The sequence below is a fragment of the Cibotium barometz genome, chromosome 41 (genome assembly GCF_041138505.1).
Source record: "Cibotium barometz isolate CiBa-2024 chromosome 41, ASM4113850v1, whole genome shotgun sequence".
In the NCBI taxonomy this organism is placed as follows: domain Eukaryota; kingdom Viridiplantae; phylum Streptophyta; class Polypodiopsida; order Cyatheales; family Cibotiaceae; genus Cibotium; species Cibotium barometz.
This window is the reverse complement of record NC_141086.1, coordinates 42,778,065-42,799,877: the sequence shown is the minus strand read 5'-3', so window position 1 is coordinate 42,799,877 and position 21,813 is coordinate 42,778,065. Positions and strand designations below refer to the sequence as shown.

At 46.0% G+C, this 21,813-nt stretch overlaps 1 protein-coding gene across 1 annotated transcript in view; it reads left to right on the top strand.

Moving 5' to 3' along the window:
- The first annotated feature begins 1,518 nt into the window (after positions 1 to 1,518).
- Positions 1,519 to 21,813, top strand: part of LOC147614964 (uncharacterized) — a 30,946-nt gene continuing 10,651 nt past the window's right edge. The window contains exons 1-4 of the mRNA XM_086780260.1: positions 1,519 to 1,742; positions 2,440 to 2,541; positions 3,259 to 3,397; positions 3,479 to 3,513. Coding sequence (XP_086636386.1) covers positions 1,650 to 1,742; positions 2,440 to 2,541; positions 3,259 to 3,397; positions 3,479 to 3,513 — 369 coding nt within the window. The 5' untranslated portion in view covers positions 1,519 to 1,649. The remainder of the gene's footprint in view (positions 1,743 to 2,439; positions 2,542 to 3,258; positions 3,398 to 3,478; positions 3,514 to 21,813) is intronic.

Genomic DNA, 21,813 nt, shown 5'->3' with positions numbered 1-21,813 from the left:
ATCCACCAACCCTTTCAGGGCCTACTTTAGCCTTTTGGGCTTGTGCCTTAGACCCTTTATTTTCTTGCTTCAAGGTTGAAAGCTTGAGCTTTCTACTTATTAGTAGCCTTGGATGTTCCCTTGGTTGGTGCCCTCATCTTGGCTTAGATCCTTGTGATGGCATTAAGAGGGACTATATGAGTAAGTCCTCTTTGTACATTCAACAAGTTAAGGTTGGTCAAAGTGGCTGATGCTTCCACTGGGGTGAGTGTTAAAAGGATCGTGATGATGAGGATACACTACTATATGGTGTAGGCCTTTACATCAGAAGCATTGCATCGGTTCCCTACGTACCATATTGTTGAGGTCTTTTGCTCTTTGTTGCACCATGGCTTTGAACAAGGAGGCATAGTCTATCATGTTGGAGCGTGTACTAGGTATCCATTGTAAGGGGATGGTTGCGCAAAACTAGATGTCTCTAGTTTTAGAGTTTTGTGTCCCATCTAGTTAGGGGCTGTGCAATTTTCCAATGGTACTAGTCCTTATGCCTTCATGGCTCTGAGGTTATAGGCTTTTGAGATGATTGAGGCCACATTTGTGGATTGCCCTTGTGGAACACCTGAGTTTGGACCCTATAACTAGTTCTTTACCTTTCCCATATTCCATGTTCCTCGTCTAAAGAACGGAGAGGAATTGGAACATGGTTCCATGGTGAAGAAGCCCAAATGGGCTCCTTTATGATGAGGTGGTACATCCTCTCACTATGCAAAGTTGACATGAATGATTCTCATATACATAAGTTGTGGGCCCTGCTTAGATGGTGAATGACTCTCATATGCATAAGTTGTGGGCTTGCTTAGATGGTGATGATATGCCGAAACACATGAAGATAAGATTTAATTCTCGATATATACCTAGTATAATTCTCATAGACATAAGCTGTGGGGTTGCTCAAATGGTGATGTTATACTGAAACACATGAAGATAAGATTTAATTCTCTATATATAACTAGTATAACTGTAAGTAATTATCGATATATAGCTCGTATAATTCTCTATATATTAACGTGTATAATTGTAAGTAATTTGTTATAACTAGTTTAATGACTGCATTCACTAAAATATGGCTTCATCATTCACAAATACCAACCAATGGCATAAGGCCAATGCAAGCCAATATGAAACATAATCATGTTTGTTTTGAGAAAAACAACCTTATGTTGGTGTTTTGTGAGTTTTAATGCTAGTGGTGGATCTCCTTGACCCTATTCCCACTATTTTGCCCACAGCTAAAAGCATGTAGACGAGAATAGCCGATCGGTAGTGTTGACCCATGGAGGTGTGCTCACCAAATGGTGGGTGCTATCTTGGTTCACATTTTTCTGTATTTATTTATTGTGTTGTGGTCATCCTTGCCTTTTAGATGTTGATAATAAGCTAAAGTTGATTCATCCCTTATATAATATATAGTAGAATAATAAACAATAAATGGGAATATAACTGGATTAATAACTTCATAACCTCAAACTGCCTCTTTCCCTTGGTTTCCTCGATCAGTTCACTGTCTTCTGTTTCTACATCACCCGCCCCGCCCTGCCCTGCCCTGCCCCGCCCTCTTCTTCTTCTCTCTCTTTCGTGTGGGTGAGAGAGTAAAGCAAGGGGAGGCAGCCATGGGGAAAAACCAGGGCTACAAGGCTATGCAGAGGGCGAAGATGGCCACCCAGTCGGCTGCAGGAGGTGTGGAAGAAGTCGAAGATGGAATGGTACGCCTCCTTCTCTGCAAGTCTGCAGGATTTTATTTAATCCTCCCTCTGCCTTTCTCTCTCTGATTTCCGTGGTGACATGTTTTTTTAAAGGTTTTCACTAGTGTTTTTTAAAAAAGTAAGTATTTATCTTCCCTTTTGGGGTTTTCAGTCAAGTAAATTTTGATTGAAATTATGGATAATTAATCTCAGTCATCAATTTTGTTTTTGTTTGTTTGTTCTTTTTAAAGGGGGTGTGTGTTTTTAGTGAAGTAAAATTTCTGTGTGTCTGATCAGAATTATGAGCAATTAATCATGTTATATCTGGGGAATTATCCATAATCATTAAATATCTGATGTATGTGGTATAAGATCTTCAAGGTTTTCTGTCATCCATTAATGGGATTAATATAAAAAATGGGGTAAAATAATCAAGCATGTACCTATGGTTCAATGTCTGGGAAAGATGCTTAGGTTTTGAAGTAAGCTTCATTGTTAAATGGAAGCTGGATATGTTGTTTTATGGATTAATAAAGTTTTATGTCTTAGGAGGTTGTCTAGGGTGTGATGTCGGGGCTCTAAGGTGTCCGATAACAATAAAGTGGTTCCTCTTAAGTTTTTCCTTTCAAGCTTATGGTTGAAGTGCTTGCTTTAAACATGAAGATTAGGAGTGTAGTGTGCGCGTTTCATGAACCGTTTTTAACAAGGCCCATCACAGATGGATGGATCTTTTCATTCACCAGAGTGGCATGCAGCTCGGTTGGCCAGCCTTCAAACATCTCATACTATCACATGGGAGGAGTACAAAAGGAGACAAAAGGCAAGTTCTCTCTCTCTCTCTCTCTCTCTCTCTCTCTCTCTCTCCGTAAAGAAAAAAAAAACACGAGAGAAATCTTGAGGGCAGATTAAGAGCATGACACATTAAAATGGGGTATTTTACGCAATGTTAGAGTAAGTGTATGATGCATTAATATGGGTATTCTACTACTAAGTGTATCAGCATTGTTTCCTTGATATGGGTAGTTTACACAAGGTCAGACCAAGTGTATGATGCCTTCAAATGGGCATTGTACATAAGGTTAGTGTATGATGCCTTCATATGGGCATTCTATGTAAGGTTAGTGTATGATGTATTAATATGCATGATCTACACAAGGTTAGCGTAAGTGCATGACGCCTTGAATGGTATTGTACAGTGTACACAAGGTTGGACTAAGTGTATGATTACTTAATATGGGTATTCTTCACAAGGTTTGTTACTTTACACACGGACATACTAAGTGTGTAATGCCTTGAGAATGGTGTTTTACGCAAGGATATATTGAGTTTTAATATGGGTATTTTAAACAAGGGTTAGATCAAGTGAATGATGCACTCTACACAAGGATAGACTAAGAGGATGACCCTATGATATGGTATTTAGACTAAGTGTGTGATTCATTGATATGGTATTGTACACAAGGTTAGTGAATGTGTACAATGCATTCATATGGGTATTTTACACATTTTAAAGCATGAATGTGATGTTTCATGGCAGGATGAAGCCAAGAGGAAAGAGGAAGAAGAAGATGGTGAAGTTCGCCTTATGAAGGAATATAGAGCACAGCTTGATGCAGAGCGGGCACGCAAGCTTGCCCGCGGCATCAATCATGTTGATAAAAAACTACCTTCTAAAGGTCAACGAGATGAGATGAAATTTTGATAGTTTTTTCTCACTTGTTGGTTTCAAAGGTGCTTACTATTTCACAAATTGGCAGGAAAGAAGGACAAGGATAAACATAAGAAAAAAAAGGTACCAGGGTCTTTCGATTCTTCTATGCTGTCATTGGAGACTTTTTGTGCTGCAATAAATTGTTTGATTTGAATGATTGATGCCTTGGTGATTTGGTTTTGACTGTGCATGAAGAATAGTGTTTTTGTTTATTTGCATCTACCTAGTTTTAATAAATGCTACAAATTGTAGGATATGGCACCTACTTGTAAGGTAAATAATCTATGAAAATTCATTTTGCATTTTAATGTTCCAAACTTTCCACGGATGTATGTATGCAAGTGAGTTTGAAGTTTTCTTGGAAATGGAAAATGTTTGAACTGTTTATTCATGTATTCATTGATGAGGTTCTCAGCTTAACGATGAAGCAAAGTAGCTTTGGATCTTTTCCTAGAGTGAAAAGATTTTCCCCCGACACATCACGTCAGGTGTAGGCGATAGTTTTGTTGGTCAATGGCAGAGAAGACCTTACGTGGCTCCAAGTGAAGGACCATAAACCCGGAGTGCACGCAAAACAAAAGTAAAAGGATGCCCCAAGAGAGCTTTTCCCAAGGGTTTGATAGAGTGTGCACAGAGCAGAAGCAAAGGGAGCACTAGAATGTGTTGAATTGAGAGTGCAAGAGAGAGAGAGAGATATGAATCCCAAAGGCTGAATATACTGCAGTGAATACAATGCCGAGCAAGAGACCTAATAGTCTCATAAGTGAGGGACACAAAAGGGAGCAAGTGTGTCAACACAACTCAAGAAGATATAGAATGGGAGAGGCAAGCCCACCTATTTATAGGTAAGGAGCTGGCCGGCCGACTGGACATGAGCACCCGACTGGGAAAAATGCCAAGAAAAATAGGAGAAAAATAAGGGTGGCCAGCCCACAATCAAGGGCCATAAAAGGGAACAAATATGGGCAACATATGGGGATGAAATGCTAACACCCTCTCTCAGCACTGGATGCTAAACAAACTTCAAGAAGCCGAAAATGAGGAGCCAAGGAAGCTTGAGACGCCGGCTTGGTGAACAAATGTGCTGCATTCTCTGTTGAAGGACAATACTCTAAACACAAATCTCTAGCAAGAACCCATTCATGAACTTGTCCGAGTTGCGGCCAGTTGATATTGTGCTTATTCTTTCTATCTTTAGCGGTGCATTTGCCCTATCAACTACTTATTTGCTACACTCATTCTTTCTATTTGCTACTTCCCTTAGTGCTAGGCTTCATTATGGCTGAGTCTGCCCTGCATCTCCGGAGGTTTGACAGAAACTTAGTACGAATGGCTTTGTGTGAATATATGCTCTTGTGTGTGTGTGTGTGTGTGTGTGTGTGTGTGTGTGTGTGTGTGTGTGTTGAGTGCGTGTGTGAGAGCATATCTTGATACATAGTTCTACACCCACTATTGGGCACTGATGACGTTAGTGGGGATGTCGTAGTATCTAGTCCATACTATGCATAATGGAGTTGATAGTTATATAGTCTTGTGGGTTGACTACCATGAGTATTTAACATGCACGTTCCTAAAAGGTGAATTTGGGCATGTTCTTGGATTCATCTAGGTATATATATAGTGATACTAGATCTCAGTGTGTTTAGTACGAGCATGAAACACATGGATCTCGGCGATGGTGATGCAACTCTGATTGTCACACCAAAGAAGAGTAGATCCGGTAGAAGGAAAGCCAACTTCTCCCAATAATCTTTGCAACCAAATTGCCTCACATGTAGCACTATAAGCTGCCCGAGACTCCGTATCTAAAGAGGAAAGCACAACACTAGGCTGCTTTTTACTGCCCCATGAAATGGCTCTCGACTTAGTGAGAAAACACAACAAGTGGTCAAACGCCGAGTATGGTGATCTCTAGCCTAATCTGAATCAGTCCATCCAAGAAGAGTGCACCCTTGGCCATAAAAGATGCCAAAGTTCAAAGTACCACTCAAGTAGCAAAGCACCCTGAGAGCACACTGCCAATGTTGTTGACGGGGCTTGGATGTTAAAGAACTCAATAAGCTGACTGTGAAACAAATGTCTAATCAAGAGTAGGTCAACCACACCAAACAACTGACGAGAACCCAATACTATCCCAAATCAATCCTTGGAGAAGCATTGAGAAGAGAGAGCTTCTCACTAGTATCCATAGGAGAAGATACTGGTCTGCACCTAGTCATTTGAAACCTGTCAAGAATCTCTTGTGTGTATTGCTGTTAAGAAAAGAAAATTCCCTGAGGGGTCTCCCAAATCTCAAAGCCTAGAAAGTAATGGAGAAGGCCAAGAACTGTCATCTTGAACTCTTTCTCCAAACCATCCATAATTGAACGGATCCTCACAAAATAAGAACCTGCAAAAATGAGGTCATCAACGTAGACCACAATTATGACAACTAAACCCTCTCAAGGAGGATATAAAGGTTTGAATATGCATGAGAGCGGTGCACGCCAAGCTTCTGAAAGAACTCATCAATCCACTGGTACCAAGCCCAAGGAGCTTGCTTCATACCAGACAAGGCTTTCTTCAGCCGATACACCTGGTCCTGTTTGCCATGAATCTCAAATGTCCATGGCTGATCAACATACACTTCTTGTGTAAGCTCTCCATTCAGGAAAGCTGACTTGACGTCCATCTGGAATACTGGCCATCTATGATGTTGTGCAAGATTATGAGCGGTGTGAATGGTAGTAATCTGAGCTGTCGGAGTGAAGGTCCCATCGAAGTCGACCCCAGGGCGCTAAACATAGCCCTTCGCAACCAACCTCGCCTTTTACTTGTCTAAGGTGCCATCAGCTTTGTACTTTGTTTTGAAGATCCACCGCTTACCAATAACCTTATGTTGTTGTGGCCTAGGCACCAAAATCCAAGTGCCATTCCGTTCTACAACATTCATCTCTGCTTGCATAGTAGGACGCTAGGGCTCATGTGAAAGAGCCTTGTACACAGAAGTGGGATCAGAAGGACCATGAATAATAGAGGACATAAGAGCATAGTTAACAAAAACGTTGTCCTTATAAATTTGTTTTCTTGTAACTCTGGAAGATCGCTTGAGAGTACCAAGCGGAGGAGCAAAAGGAAAGCTCTCTCAACCCAGAATCACGAATTGTTTGATAATACCATTCAGGTACTCGCTTGCTTGAGCTCGCTGGAGGAGGAGCAAAATCATCATCATCATCCGAATGAGAATCCATAGCTGGAGGTGTAACAGAAGCAGGAGGAGGAGGAGGAGGAGGTGGCGGAGGAAGAGCAGCTCACAACTCCCCTTTGAAGATGTAGGAGTCTCGTCGAACACCACATCGCGGCTTACAACTCCTTTGCCAGCTTGCTGATCATAAAGACGTGTTAGAACTAGTGCATCTCAGTGTATTTGGGCAATATCTATTTTTGGGTATTATATGTATTTTTTCCTTGTGGTCGGCCTGTACTAAAGGCAGTCGGCGAGGTCACATCCTCACTATATAAGGCTGGTCCTCAGATTCACTTTCTCATCCATTCCTTTGCACAAGTTCAACATCTCTTGCTGGCTAATTGCCATTGTAAAGCTTATTGCTAATATAAAAGGTGATCTTGTCCACAAGCTCTCTCTACTCTCTCTCGTCTCTTCTTGGTTGCGTTTTCTTCTACAGAGGCAAGCTGTTCTTCTACAGAGGCAAGCGTTGGAGTTTTGGCTGCATTTTCTGCTCTTGCATCGGTTGATTGGTGAGCTTCTTGCATGTGGTGTTGCTGCCAGACAAGTGGCACTACTTTTCTACGTCCTCCACGAGTCCCTGCCCTTACGGTAGGAGGTTCCTGGTGGTTTCTCGGACTGTTTTGCTGCTGTCCAGCCTACTTCTCTCTCAGGTTTGAGAGGGGGCTGATTGTTCTTGGTGCCTTGCTTCGTTGGACAGCCACTCGAGAAGGTTTTTTTTCTTGGAGAGCTGAGATTTGTGTACTTTGTTGCTATGGATATGGGTTCCCTCTTGGAGGAGGCATCTATCCTTGTTTCTCAAGAGCAGGTAAGGTTCCCTCCTAGTGGACAAGATCAGGTACTTGTTACAGTGCAACAGACAGGATGGTGTCATTGCTCCTCCCTTGGACAACATGCTCATTTGGCCAAGGATTGCAAACCCAAAGGTATAGCAAGACCAAGTTTTCAAATACGGGCAATGATCATATACAAGATAATGATATAGATTCTTCTAGTACCACTTCTAGAGCTCCTAGGGCACTTCCGGCTCAGGAGGACCCAAATGGTGTACTTCTCTAGTATACATGCAGTTGCCCCCATGTGATTCTAGCCAGAGGGTGGGAGATGGAGCTGATTACAGCTCCACTTACGGGTGCATGGGAACCATGATTCGGAGTTCCAAGCATTAGACATCTGGCAGGACATGGTTATGTTTTGTGTGGTAGAGATTATGAGCTTGATCTGTTCCGAGTTCATTGTTCGAGGCTTTTGGGACATGATGTGTTTTCCGTCCACTGTTGGGGATTATGGATGTGGTGTATCCATCAGCTCATCATCTAATCTTGGAGTTCACCACACACTTGTGTGGGAATTTGTAGCCAAGCAAAGTTCCTTGCTGTTCGTGGTGGCGTTTTGTTTCGAGGAAACAAGTTGGCGGGTGCTCTCTTCGAGGTGATTCCAGTATTTGCGGTGCTGGAGGCATAGTCACATGGGACGGGAAACGGGGACGGGGAACGGCAAAAGGCAGGGAACGGGGACGGGGACGGCATATGGAATATGTAATTTATTGACTACAAAGCACACTAAATAAAAGAACATTTATGTTTTTACACTTTGAACTTTCAAGGCATCACTTTAAATGTACAATACGTGGTGCAAACACTGAACAGGCGCTAATAAGTACACCGACAAAGTTCAAACCAATATATAAGCATGGAATAATGATCACTATCAAATAACAAAAGACTAGTGTCTACAATGCACATAAAGTGCTGAGTCAAGACTCAAAAGTAAAAACAATGAAACATAGCTAAATGATAAATCATAGAGCCTGCAATGCTCAATTGGAGGCTGGAGCGTGAGAAGTATTGGTGTCATGATCATGGCTGCCTACATGACCAGTCTGAAAGGTAGTGGCATCGTCCTCTGGGCTCTGTTGTTTCGCCACTTACTCATTTCCCTCCTCCTGCTCCATCTCCCACTAGGTAAAGGGATCTGCCTTTGCAGGCGCACCCTTGCAAAGCATTCGCAAGTTTGCGCTTACAAAGACAAGATCATTGGCCTTTTCTACACCAAGGCGGTGTCAGAATATGCAGCGGAGATGATGACCAAATCTGGGAACACAAGAGCAAAAACAAAAACACAGGCAGAAAAACAGCACAAGAGAGAGACAGATGTAGGCGTGTAACTCTGCTCTATATACACAAGAAGATCCTGAGGAATGATACAAATAAGGCATGGGGGCTGGGGTCCTATATATGTTAGAAGTCATCTCCTGTCTATTTGTATACACCAGGGCCTCTGTTGTGGGTGTGCCCGCCCGTATATCATTTTTCCACACTCCTTGTATTTTTTCCCTATTTTTCCCATTTTTTTCTAGTGGCTGGAGGGCTGCCAGTTGATGCCAGGAGCACTCTGAACCTGGCCGACTGCATTTGTATCAGTCGTGGGCTGTAGGAGTGCTGGCCGACTTGTTCTGTCCAGGCGTGGGGCATCAGATGCTGGCCGACTGCTATATTCAGCAGTCGTGGGATTTTGTCCAGTCGTGGGCCTCTTTTAGAGCTGGCCGACTGCCCTCATGGGCTTGTATATATTGCCCCCCATCCTCCTCCACTTTCTCATTCAGTATCTTCGGGATCTTGTGTATAGAGAAGAGTTTACACACATCTCTCTGTGTTTCTTGTGCTGATTATTTTCTGCAGTCTACTTGCTCTTGTCTACCCAAGTTTGGATATCATTTCCGCTGCATATTCTGACATGGTATCAGAGCCCTAGGCTCTAGGAGATCTTGGGCGTTTTTTTGAGCAAGAGGGGGAGCAACAGGTTGCTGATCGGTGGACTGTTTCGGGCTGAACGGGAAGTGAAGGTGCAAGAGGAAGGCGGGCAAAGGGGCTGGACAGCCACTTGCATATATTCTGATTTTCAGATTTTTCCCACCCACCCACCCACCCTTTCAGGTTACTCTCCGAGATGGCAGATTTACTCGAGATGGCTGAGAAGCATGTGAAGATTCCGACTCTCCCCACGTTCCCAGTGGATTGGCAGTTGGACGGGTCCAATTACGGCATCTGGAAGGTCATGATGGAGTCAGTTTTGGAGTCATATGATCTTGCTGATTTTATTATCAAAGGGGTGCCAAGGCCGGAAGCTGAGGAAGGGGAGTTATTATCGACGAGGAAGGACCGAGAGGCACAGGCACAAATGTGGGACCGTGTCAACGCCAGGGTCCGGTCATTTATATTCCTCAATTGCACACCACAGGTGATCAACCATGTGAAGCACATGACGCTGGCGAGAGGCATATGGGAGCACTTGGCTTCTTTGTACAACAGGGTGTCACCCATGAAGCGGATATCCTTGGAAGTGCAGATGCGGGTTATGAACCCTGCAAGGTCTTCGACGATGCGGGAACACATTAACAAGCTGCAGGCCCTTCAGCAGGAAGTCCTTCAAGCTGGGAAAGAGATATCATCTGAAGATATGGCCATCACGTTACTTTCCCACTTGCCTGGCCAGTATTCCGCTTTCTATTCCTCGTTGATCACTAGTGGCAGGCTCAGCACCATTACTTGGGAGGAGCTTGTGCCAATGGTCCTGGACCAGGAGGAACGTTTCACGAACCCTCCTCACGGCGGAGGTTCGGAGGCCTTAACTGGCCAACGGTCGAAAGGCCGTAATACCAACAAGGGCAAAGGGAAGGCTTCACCAGATAAGTCTTCCGAGAAGAAGCTTGATCCAGAACGAGAGAAGCTGAAGGCCGAAAGATCGTGTAATGATTGTGGCGAGAAAGGCCACTACTGGAGGAAGTGCCCTAAGCGGACAGGGAAGAGTGCTGAGTCCTCAGCCTCAGCTGCGAAGACTCCGGCATTTGTGCACTTGGAGATGGTGGACTCCGATGATTCATCGTCTTCGAGCGAGGAGGCAGTTGGCTTCACCGCAAAGGATACTCGGGAATGGATTCTCGACAGTGGTGCTTCCAGGCACATGACTCCATCCCGTGACTTCTTCCTGGATCTGAAACGGCAGTCAGGTCGTATCTTTATTGGCGATAACTCCACTATTCCGATTCATAGTGAGGGCCGGATGGAGATCATTCCCGACGGCAAGGGGGGCAAGCATGCTTCCCGTGTTCTTTATGTCCCTGCTCTGGGCTTTCATCTTTTGTAAGTGCATGAGGTATGCAAGACTGGCTTTCGGGTGGAATTTGAGGAGCATTCAGTTGCTCTAAGGGACCGTGAGACAGGCAAAGTTGTTTGGGAAGGCGGTGTGGAGAACGGCATCTACAAGCTCTCTGCACTCTCCTCACTGACAGGCTCTCAGGTCGGAGATTTGTGGCACTTTCGTTTTGGCCACTTAAATGTGGATGCTTTGCGGCGCGCCTTCCGGGACCAGATGGTGGTTGGCTTGCCAGATGTTGGTAGTAGGCAAGGACGTTGCAGTTCTTGCATACGTGGTAAGCAGCACAGGGAATCCTTTCCGAAGCAGGCTTCCAGGCGGGCTTCGAAACCTTTGGAGTTGATTCACACTGACTTGTGTGGACCACAGCAGATACCATCCTTGGGAGGATCTCTCTACTTCATGCTGCTTGTTGATGATTGTACCAGATTCACGTGGGTCTACTTTCTTTCACAGAAGGACCAGGCTTTTGCTCGGTTCAAGGATTGGCACGTGATGGTGGAGAAAGAGTCTGGATTTCAGGTCAAGACTCTCAGGGCTGACAAAGGAGGGGAATTCTCCTCGACTGTATTCTTTCGGTTTTGTGCAGATCATGGCATCAAGAGGGAATTGGCCAATACCGGATCGCCTTTGGAGAATGGAGTTGTTGAACGTAAGAACAGGACTGTGGTTGAGATGGCGAGGACCATGCTGGAGCATCGAGATCTTCCTCGTCCACTTTGGGGTGAGGCTGTGGCAACAGCTGTCCATACCATAAACCGCTCTCCGACGTCTTCTGTACCCCATATGACTCCATTTGAGGCATATTTTGGCAGGAAACCCGATGTCTCGCACTTCCGTGTCTCTGGGAGTGACGCGTATGTACATATTCCGAAGAAGCAGAGGGGGAAGCTTGACTCCAAGTCCCGCAAGCTGGTATTTGTGGGGTATAACTCTCTTTCCAAGGGATACAGGTTGTATGATCCAGAGAGGAACGAGATTATTGTCAGCCGGGATGTGGTCTTTGACGAGCATGTTCCAGCATCCACTGTCGATGAGCCGCCACTTCTTGGAGATCCAGAGTCTGATGATGATTCCCAGTCTACCACTCCAGTTGATCCACCTCAGTCATCACAGGAGGTTGAGCCCCCGCGACCACAGGAGGCTCCACGATCTGTTCGAGTACCTAGGTGGTTGATGGACACCCTTCGGGAGTCAGGTGTCACGGAGCTACCCTCCGAGTGGACCACAGAGGACGGCCCTCGAAGATCACATCGAGTTCGAGATAAAAGCAACACGGCGGAGCTTCTTCAGGTGAACTATGCTCTTATGTCTCGTATCGCGGGATAAAGAGCCCACTTCCGTAAAGGAAGCCCTTTCACAGGATACTTGGAGGGAAGCCATGCAGGTGGAACTTGACGCCATCGAGAAGAACGACACTTGGGAGTTGGTACCGAGGCCGTCGAAGCGGTCAGTCATTGGTGTCAAATGGGTCTTTAAGACCAAGTACGCGGCTGATGGGTCGGTGGACAAACACAAAGCCAGGCTCGTGGCTAAGGGTTATGCTCAGCGGCCAGGCATCGACTACGAGGATACCTTTTTGCACCGACAGCGCGGATGACCACGATTCAGACCGTTCTTGCCCTTGCTTCTTCGCAGAGGTGGCCCGTGTACCAGATGGATGTAAAATCGGCGTTCCTTAATGGTGACCTGCAGGAGGAGGTGTACGTTGAGCAGCCTCCAGGCTTCATTGTTCCAGGATCGGAAGGGATGGTTTACAGGTTATGTAAGGCCTTGTATGGTCTTAAGCAGGCTCCGCGGGCTTGGAATCAGAAGATTGATTCCTTCTTTATTCGGACTGGATTCCAGAGATCGGTTGCAGATCCGAACCTGTATCTCTTTCGGGAACGCGGCATGGTCACACTCATCATCCTTTATGTGGATGATCTCATCCTCACCGGCGGTCATGTGGAGCACATTGGAGTGACGAAGGTTGCCTTGTCAAAGGAGTTTGAGATGACCGACTTAGGCTTACTCCACTTCTTCTTGGGATTGGAGATCTGGCAGACCCAGAGGGGGTTTTTCGTCTCTCAGAAGCGGTATGTTCATGAGTTGCTTGAGGCCTTTGGGATGGAGAACTGCAAGCCTATTACTTCGCCGATGGACCCGAACACAAAGTTAACCGTTACAGATCCTTGTGAGCCAGTTGATGCCTCGCAGTACCGGAAGCTGGTTGGTTCATTGATCTGGTTGCTGAACACCAGATTGGACTTGAGCTTCTCCGTGGGGCTGTTGAGCTCTTTTATGCAGACGCCATTGAAGACTCATTGGGACGCAGGATTGCGGATCTTGCGGTATCTGCAGAGTACGAAGGATCTGGGACTCTTTTACACAGGAGGGAATGGAGTCAAGCTCCAAGGTTGGAGTGACTCAGATTGGGGAGGAGATCCAGACACGAGGAGATCTACTTCAGGATACACTTTTACCCTCGGCTCAGGAGCGGTTTCTTGGAGCAGCAAGAAGCAGCCAACTATTGCCCTTTCTTCGACAGAGGCAGAGTATCGGGCTGCTTGTGGTGCTGCTTGTGAGGTTGTATGGCTGCGGAGGCTGCTAGGCGAGATGGGGTTTCCACAGAGGGAGCCCACAGTCATCCAGTGTGATAACCAGAGTTGTATAGCTATTGCTCGGAACCCGGTTTTCCATGCCCGGACCAAGCATATAGAGATACAGTATCACTTTGTTCGTGAGAAGATCTTGGCGGGTGACATCTTGCTACTTTATTGTTCGACGGAGGACAATGCGGCGGACCTCTTCACGAAGTCTCTACCTCAGGCTACGCTCAGGCGGCACTCCAGCTCCCTGGGGTTGGTTACACAGCCAGGAGCTGAGAGGGGGTGTTAGAAGTCATCTCCTGTCTATTTGTATACACCAGGGCCTCTGTTTTGTGGGTGTGCCCGCCCGTATATCATTTTTCCACACTCCCCGTATTTTTTCCCTATTTTTTCCATTTTTTTCTAGTGGCTGGAGGGCTGCAAGTTAATGCCAGGAGCACTCTGAAGCTGGCCGACTACATCTGTATCAGTCGTGGGCTGTAGGAGTGCTGGCCGACTTGTTCTGTCCAGGCGTGGGGCATCAGATGCTGGCCGACTGCTATATTCAGCAGTCGTGGGATTTTGTCCAGTCGTGGGCCTCTTTTAGAGCTGGCCGACTGCCCTCATGGGCTTGTATATATTGCCCCCCATCCTCCTCCAGTTTCTCATTCAGTATCTTCGGGATCTTGTGTATAGAGAAGAGTTTACACACATCTCTCTGTGTTTCTTGTGCTGATTATTTTCTGCAGTCTACTTGCTCTTGTCTACCCAAGTTTGGATATCATTTCCGCTGCATATTCTGACAATATATACCCCCCTAGAGGGCAGTCGGCCAGCATCAAGAGTGCCCACGACTGATAAAAAAGACCCACGACTGCATAAATGCAGTCGGCCAGCAAAACAGGTGCCCACGACTGATCAAATCGAGTCGGCCAGCAGCCCTGAAGCCCACGACTGATGTAGATCCAGTCGGCCAGCAATAGGGTGCTCCTGGCATCACCTGGCAGCCCTCCCAAGCCTCATAAAAATGGGAAAAAATAGGGGAAAAATACGGAGAGTGGGAAAAAATGGGAAAACACCTCATAAGGGCGGGCACACCCACAACAAAGGCCCTGGTGTATAAAACTGGACAGGAGATGACTTCTAACACCCCCTCTCAGCTCCTGGCTGTGTAACCAACCACTGGGAGCTGGGGTGCCGCATGAGCAAATCCTGAGAGCGACTTCGTGAAGAGGTCCACCGTACTGTCCTCCGTCGAACAGAACTCCAGCAAGATGTCATCAGCAACGATTTGTTCACGAACAAAGTGCCTCGGGATGACCATGGGTTCCTCCAGTGGAAGCCCAAACCTGCAATGTAACCTCCTCCTGCTCCGTAAAACTGCTCCTGGGCCATAAGTAGATCTCCTCGTGTCCGGATCTCCTCCCCAAACCGAGTCACTCCAACCGCGGAGTCGAACTCCATCCAACAACCCCCCTCCTGTGTACAAGAGTCCATGATCCTTCGCATGCCGCAGAAACCACAGGAAACGCAATCCTGCCTCCCAAAGAGACATCTGCAACTAAGAGCTCAACTGCCTCATCAGGAAGCTCTCGTCCAATCTGGTGTCCATCAACCAGATCAATGAACCATACAGCTTCTGAGTCACAGAGACATCACACTGCTCACAAGGATCAACACCTGTTACGGTGCACAAGCAAGTCCTGGAAACCTGATGAAACCTGTCAACCACCCCCTCGGAATCCGGAACCACAAAGCCTGGAGAAACCACCTCCTTCTGCAAGTAAGCACCTGTCACCTGCCTGGCTTTCCGAAAGGTCCCCGTGGAAAGAACATCCTCAACTACTGGAAGTTCTATGTCCCGAACACGATGAGACATCAGAGCATAAGTGACCTGTTCAGCTTCCTCTGACTCACGAACACAAGAACTACCAACCTCAGTACTGGAAAGTTCCTGCCAACTGCTGCCAACTACTGGTAAGCTATCCACCATCTGGTCTCGGAAAGCCTGTACCTGCAGCGTATCCACACTTGAGTAGCCATTACCAGACTGCCACTCATCACAGTCCTGAGGACCTGGGAGAGAGAGTGCTGAAAGCCTGTAAACTCCATTCTCCACTCCGCCTTCCCAAACCACTTGGCCTGTTGCTTTGTCCCGGAGAGCAACAAATTGCTCATCAAACTCCACCCGTACGCCAGTCTTGCAAACCTGATGCACTGACAACAGATGAAAACCAAGTGCCGGAACATACAACACCTGGGAGGAATGCTTCCCCCCTCTGCCATCGGGAACTATCTCCATCCTGCCCTCACTGTGAACTGGGATAGTGGACGTATCCCCAGTAAGAATATGACCAGAAAGCCTGCAGAGATCCTGTAAACCGGAACGGGAAGGAGTCATGTGCCTGGAAGCACCACTATCGAGAATCCACTCCCGAGTATCCGTTGCGGAGAATCCTCCAATCTCCTCCCTGCCTGAAGAAAATGGAACATCGGTGTCCATCACCTCCAGGTGCACAAAAGCCGGAGTCTTCATGATTGCTGAGGAGTCTTCACCCTTCTCGGTCTTCCGCTTGGGACACTGTCTCTAGTAGTGGCCTTTCTCGCCACAATCATTACAGGTCCTCTCTGCCTTCAGTTTCTCGCGGTCACTAACGGACATCTTCTCAGAAGACTTCTCCGACGAAGCCTTCCCCTTGCCCGTGTTACGGCCTTTCGACCGTTGGCCAGTTAAGGCCTCCGAACCTCCACCCTGAGGAGGGTTCGTAAATCGTTCCTCCTGGTCCAAGACCATAGGCACAAGCTCCTCCCACGTGATGGTGCTGAGCCTGCCCCACTGGTAATCAACGACGAGTAAAATGCTGAGTACGAAGAGGGCAAATGTGACAGCAACGTTATGGCCATGTCCTCTGACGATATCTCCTTCCCAGCCTGAAGAACTTCCTGCTGAAGAGCCTGCAGCTTGTTAATATGCTCCCGCATCGTCGATGACTTTGCAGGGCTCATAACCCGCATCTGTACTTCCAAGGAAATCCTCTTCATGGGCGATATCCTGTTGTAAAGTGAGGCCAAATGTTGCCATATACCTTTGGCCAGCGTCATGTGCTTTACATGATTAATTACCTGTGGTGTGCAATTGAGGAAAATAAACGAACGGACCCTGGCGTTGACGCGATCCCACATCTGCGTCTGGGCCTCCCGGTCCTTTCGGGTTGACGGTAACTCCCCTTCCTCTACTTCCGGCCGTGGAACACCAACAACGACGAAATCGGCGAGGTCGTAAGACTCCAAAACGGATTCCATCATCACCTTCTATATGCCGTAGTTGCTCCCATCCAACTGACGGTCCACCGGGACCGTGGGGAGTCAGCCCCAACCTTCAACCTATCCTCATGTGCATCCGCACAACCGAAAGCACCACGAAAGGACTTGTATGCAACAAGCTGGTCTCTGATTTTGCGCCTAGACGATCCAAGATGCGCCTCCAGTCATTACTGACCTCTCTGTCACTCTTTTGTTCATTACCTTGAAACTCAAGGTCTACCATATATGCAGTTGCATGTAAGGCAGAGGCATAGGAGTTCCACCTTGTCACACATAAGGAACGAATCTCCTCGTATCTGTCCTCATTGGGCTCTAACTCTTGCAACTTCTCTATCATTCTATCCATCGCCTCATATACACCTTCCCGATGCATGGTTGCATAGCATCTAAGCCTCAACAAGTGGACGATAGGCCTCACCATAGCATCAATGCGTTTCACATCCTCCCAAAAGGAAGTGCTCTCTGCATAATATGCCTATGGCTGTCGAAGCCAATGTAGAAGTGGTGAACTAGTCGTTGATGAAGAGCTGCCTCAATGTACCACTGCACTCCCTCAAGAGGGACATCATCAAGAAGTTGAAGGCAAATCGGGTGTGAGTATTTGAGAAGTGAGAGCCTTGATTTCTTGGAGAACTCGTGGCGGAGGAACTGATGGTTGAAGACAAAAGTTACCATTTGATTGGCCTCCTGAACGATAAGCTCAATCCATGACATCGTTCCAATATTCTTTAAAAGATTGTTCAAACAATGTGCCATACAATATGACACAGTCATGTGTGGATACATGCCCTCAATAATAGCTCCAGCTGTCCTATTTGGAGCCTCACTATCTGCAACAAAACCCACCACACATTCCGGACCCATGAGCTCAATGCCACTTGCCCACTCTACTGCAAGCACGTCTGCACTCTTCCTTGTCCCTGAGGCATAACGTGAAGCAATAAAGTACATCTCGCCACGGGAATATGCAATGAAACCATGGATGGACCGCTTTCGTGTGTCACTCCATCCATCTGCAATGAGTGACTCCATTCTTTGCCCATACCCTGTTCTCTATAGCTTGCTCGACAAGGCGCTTCTCCTTGTCGAGCAATGATGATGGAGGAGTGTAGTTTGGACCATACTCCCCAATCCTCTTCACCATAGCCTTGAAGTACTCGGATGTGATTACAAAAAGAAACAAGTGAACTTTCAAGAATGAAACTTAGAAAAATCATGTCAAGAGGGAAGAGTCAAGGCTTACCTAGCAGTATGGAAAGCAATATGGTCATGGAAGAAGAAGCGAGCCATAACTATACCAACCTCTTTCTGCTTCTTAGGATCCCAACTTCCCTCAAGTGTACTCTGTTGCCGCGCGGGTGTGGGCATCATAAAGGAACCTACACCATGTGGCCGTGGTGTAGATGCACCCCCTGACCCTGAAACAGACCCCTCGAGTGGTGTCACAAATGCTGCAGGAACCACAACCACACGTGCCGGCCTTGCAGCCCTCAAAGCCTCATACCCGGCAATGCACTCAAGAAGCTTCCTTCTCTTCTTCGATGTGATTCCCGTGCAAAATCGAACCTCGTGTCCGAACTCATGCATAAGGTGGATTCTCACTTGTCCGCCTATAGGAGTAAAGCTTGCAAGACCACGGGTGTGAACCTCCTCCACTTCTAGGGCGGTTGGTAATAACCTCTTTCCACCATGACCAACTGTTGGTTCTTCTAGCACCACCACGACGTGCGGAGCCGAAGGCTGCTTGTGAAGAAGATGCCATGAGAGAGAGAGAGAGAGAGAGAGAGAGAGAGAGAGAGAGAGAGGGGATTGGGAGAGAGGGAGAGAGAGCGCTTACTGCTTAAGCCTTATAGGGCCTAGGCGGCTGACCAAGAGTGAGAGAGTGGGGGAGAGAGAGAGGAGGGAGCTCAAGCCTTATAGGCGGCTCTAAGCACAGTCCCCACAAGTGTCGGCAGGCCACAATATCAGACAAATGCCAACGGGTAGTGCCAACGTGAGAAAACGGGCCGAAAAAAAGCGAAAAAAGCGATGAATGAAAATGTTTTATGTGTTTATTTTACAGAAATTTTTACATAGCTCCACTGCTATTACCGATAATTCTCAATTTAATTGAAAGAATGAAGTTTAATATTATTGATATGATTAGAATGACCACTAATTGGATCATTATCCAGTTATGGATTGATTCATAATTTCTCTATGAAATAAATATCATAAAAGCATTAAAAAGGTATTATTTTGGCCTTCAATTAGACAAGCATAGAAATTACTTTTGGATTAGAGAAATGCTTCATGAGAAGCTTCATTTGGATTGAGAATAGATCATAGGAATGACCTTTCTTTGGGGGGAGAGAGAGAAATGCTTAAAAACCATTAAAATTAAGCATAAATGAAAATTTATGTGTTTCTTTATTACAATTCATAAAAGAACTTCAATAGTAATCAAAAGCCATTCAAATTAAAGCTTCTCAAGCTTGAGAGGGGTTGAGAAGAGAAGCATTTGGAGTTTTAATAAGAAAAAGACAATAATCCACACTTTACCTTCTAATTTACTTTATTCTTTGATCACAGTAGAGGTCCCCAACCAATCAATTGGTTTGGTATGTTGTAAGAGTCACCAAGGAACATTGAAGAGAGAGAGAAGCTCCAATCTCTTTAATTTTGTAGAGGTTTTTAGAGGATAATAGAAATTAAGCTTAGTTTAGAGTAATACCGGCATAGTTTAATTCACAGATAATAATACAAAGGAATGAGGGTCTATTTATAGGAGAGGGAAGCCACTAACTGAGTCCAACTGAGTTCTAGAATTTTTCAGCTTCAGTTTGGCTGAATTTGGACAAGATTTGGACCAGTTTGGCTCCCTTTTTGATTTGGTTTGATCTAGGAGAGAGGAGAGATAAAAATATCCTATTATTTTTGAGTTTTAAACTCATCCAAGCATGTGAAGTAGGCGCCTCCTTGAAGGTCTCTCTTTTCCTTACACGTGTCAAAAATGAATGATTACTCCAAAATATCTCATTTTTTTATTAATACTTCATAATTTTTAACTAATAAACCTAGTACTTGGTCAACTCTTCATCTTATGTGGGCATTTACTCATTTTTTGGTATTTTCTTTTATTCTTTGGATTTATCTTGTCCCAATACTTGGATTAATCTTATTGGTCCATAGGAACCTTAATTGGACCATAATCAATTTTTTTTCGAAAATCTGGACCCTTAGGCTAAGGTCTTTTGAATCAATTTTAATTGATTTCAATTGCACCTTGAAAAATCTATTTTGATTTTCCGTTTCAGGAAAATATTTTTTTGATATTTGTAGAATTTATTTATCCAAAAATATCCCAATATTGATTTACCACTCCCTAGAAGTTTTTATCTCACTAGGCAAAACAAGAAAAAATGATATTTTCTTGTATTCAGAAACATAGAATGATTACAAGGGATTGAAGTAGAGGCTTATTTGATATTCAGGCTGAGCGGGAATCTTACAACCTCATTGGACCACCTCTCAAGTGGCCACACCTCTTCCGTAAGTGGGAAGGGTGCCAAAGTAGGTGCTAGGTGCCCACACAAGTGTCTGTCAGAATATGCAGCGGAAATGATAACAAAACTTGGGTAGACAAGAGCAAGTAGACTGCAGAAAATAAACAGCACAAGAAACACAGAGAGATAGGTGTGTAAACTCTTCTCTATACACAAGATCCCGAGAAAACTGAATCAATGAGTGGTGGGGGCAAGGGGCCTATATATACACCCCTGGAAGAGCAGTCGGTCAGCATAAAAAGTGCCCAACCACGACTGCTGAAAATGTGTCCACGATTGCATAAATGCAGTCGGTCAGCAAAGAAGTGCCCACGACTGAGAAACTGCAGTCGGCCAACAGTCCAGTAGCCCACGACTCATGTGTATGCAGTCGGCCAGCACTGGAGTGCTCCTGGCATCCTCTGGCAACCCTCCCCACCACTAGAAAAAATGGAAAAAAATAGGAAAAAATACGAGGAGTGTGGAAAAATGATAAAACACCTTATACAGGCGAGCACACCCACAACAGAGGCTGTGGTGTATAAATATAGACAGGAGATGACTTCTAACACCCCCTCTTAGCTCCTGGCTGTGAAACCAACCCAAGGGAGCTGGAGTGCCGCCTGAGCGTAGCCTGAGGTAGAGACTTCGTGAAGAGGTCCGTCGCATTGTCCTCCGTCGAACAATAAAGTAGCAAGATGTCACCAGCCAAGATCTTCTCACGTACAAAGTGAAACTGTATCTCTATATGCTTGGTCCGGGCATGGAAAACCGGGTTCCGAGCAATAGCTATACAACTCTGGTTATCGCACTGGATGACTGTGGGCTTCCTCTGTGGAAACCCCATCTCGCCTAGCAGCCTCCGCAGCCATACAACCTCACAAGCAGCACCACAAGCAGCCCTATACTCTGCCTCTGTCGAAGAAAGGGCAATAGTTGGCTGCCTCTTGCTGCTCCAAGAAACTGCTCCTGAGCCGAGGGTAAAACTATATCCTGAAGTAGATCTCCTCGTGTCTGGATCTCCTCCCCAATCTGAGTCACTCCAACCTTGGAGCTTGACTCCATTCCCTCCTGTGTAAAAGAGTCCCAGATCCTTCGTACTCTACAGATACCGCAAGATCCGCAATCCTGCGTCCCAATGAGACTTCAATGGCGTCTGCATAAAAGAGCTCAACAGTCCCACGGAGAAGCTCAAGTACAATCTGGTGTTCAGCAACCAGATCAATGAACCAACCAACTTCCGGTACTGCGAGGCATCAACTGGCTCACAAGGATCTGTAACGGTTAACTTTGTGTTCGGGTCCATCGGTGAAGTAATAGGCTTGCAGTTCTCCATCCCAAAGGCCTCAAGCAACTCATGAACATACCGCTGCTGAGAGACGAAAAACCCCCTTTGGGTCTGCCAGGTCTCCAATCCCAAGAAGAAGTGGAGTAAGCCTAAGTCGGTCATCTCAAACTCCTTTGACAAGGCAGCCTTCGTCACTCCAATGTGCTCCACATGACCGCCGGTGAGAATGAGATCATCCACATAAAGGATGATAAGTGTGACCATGCCGCGTTCCCGAAAGAGATACAGGTTCAG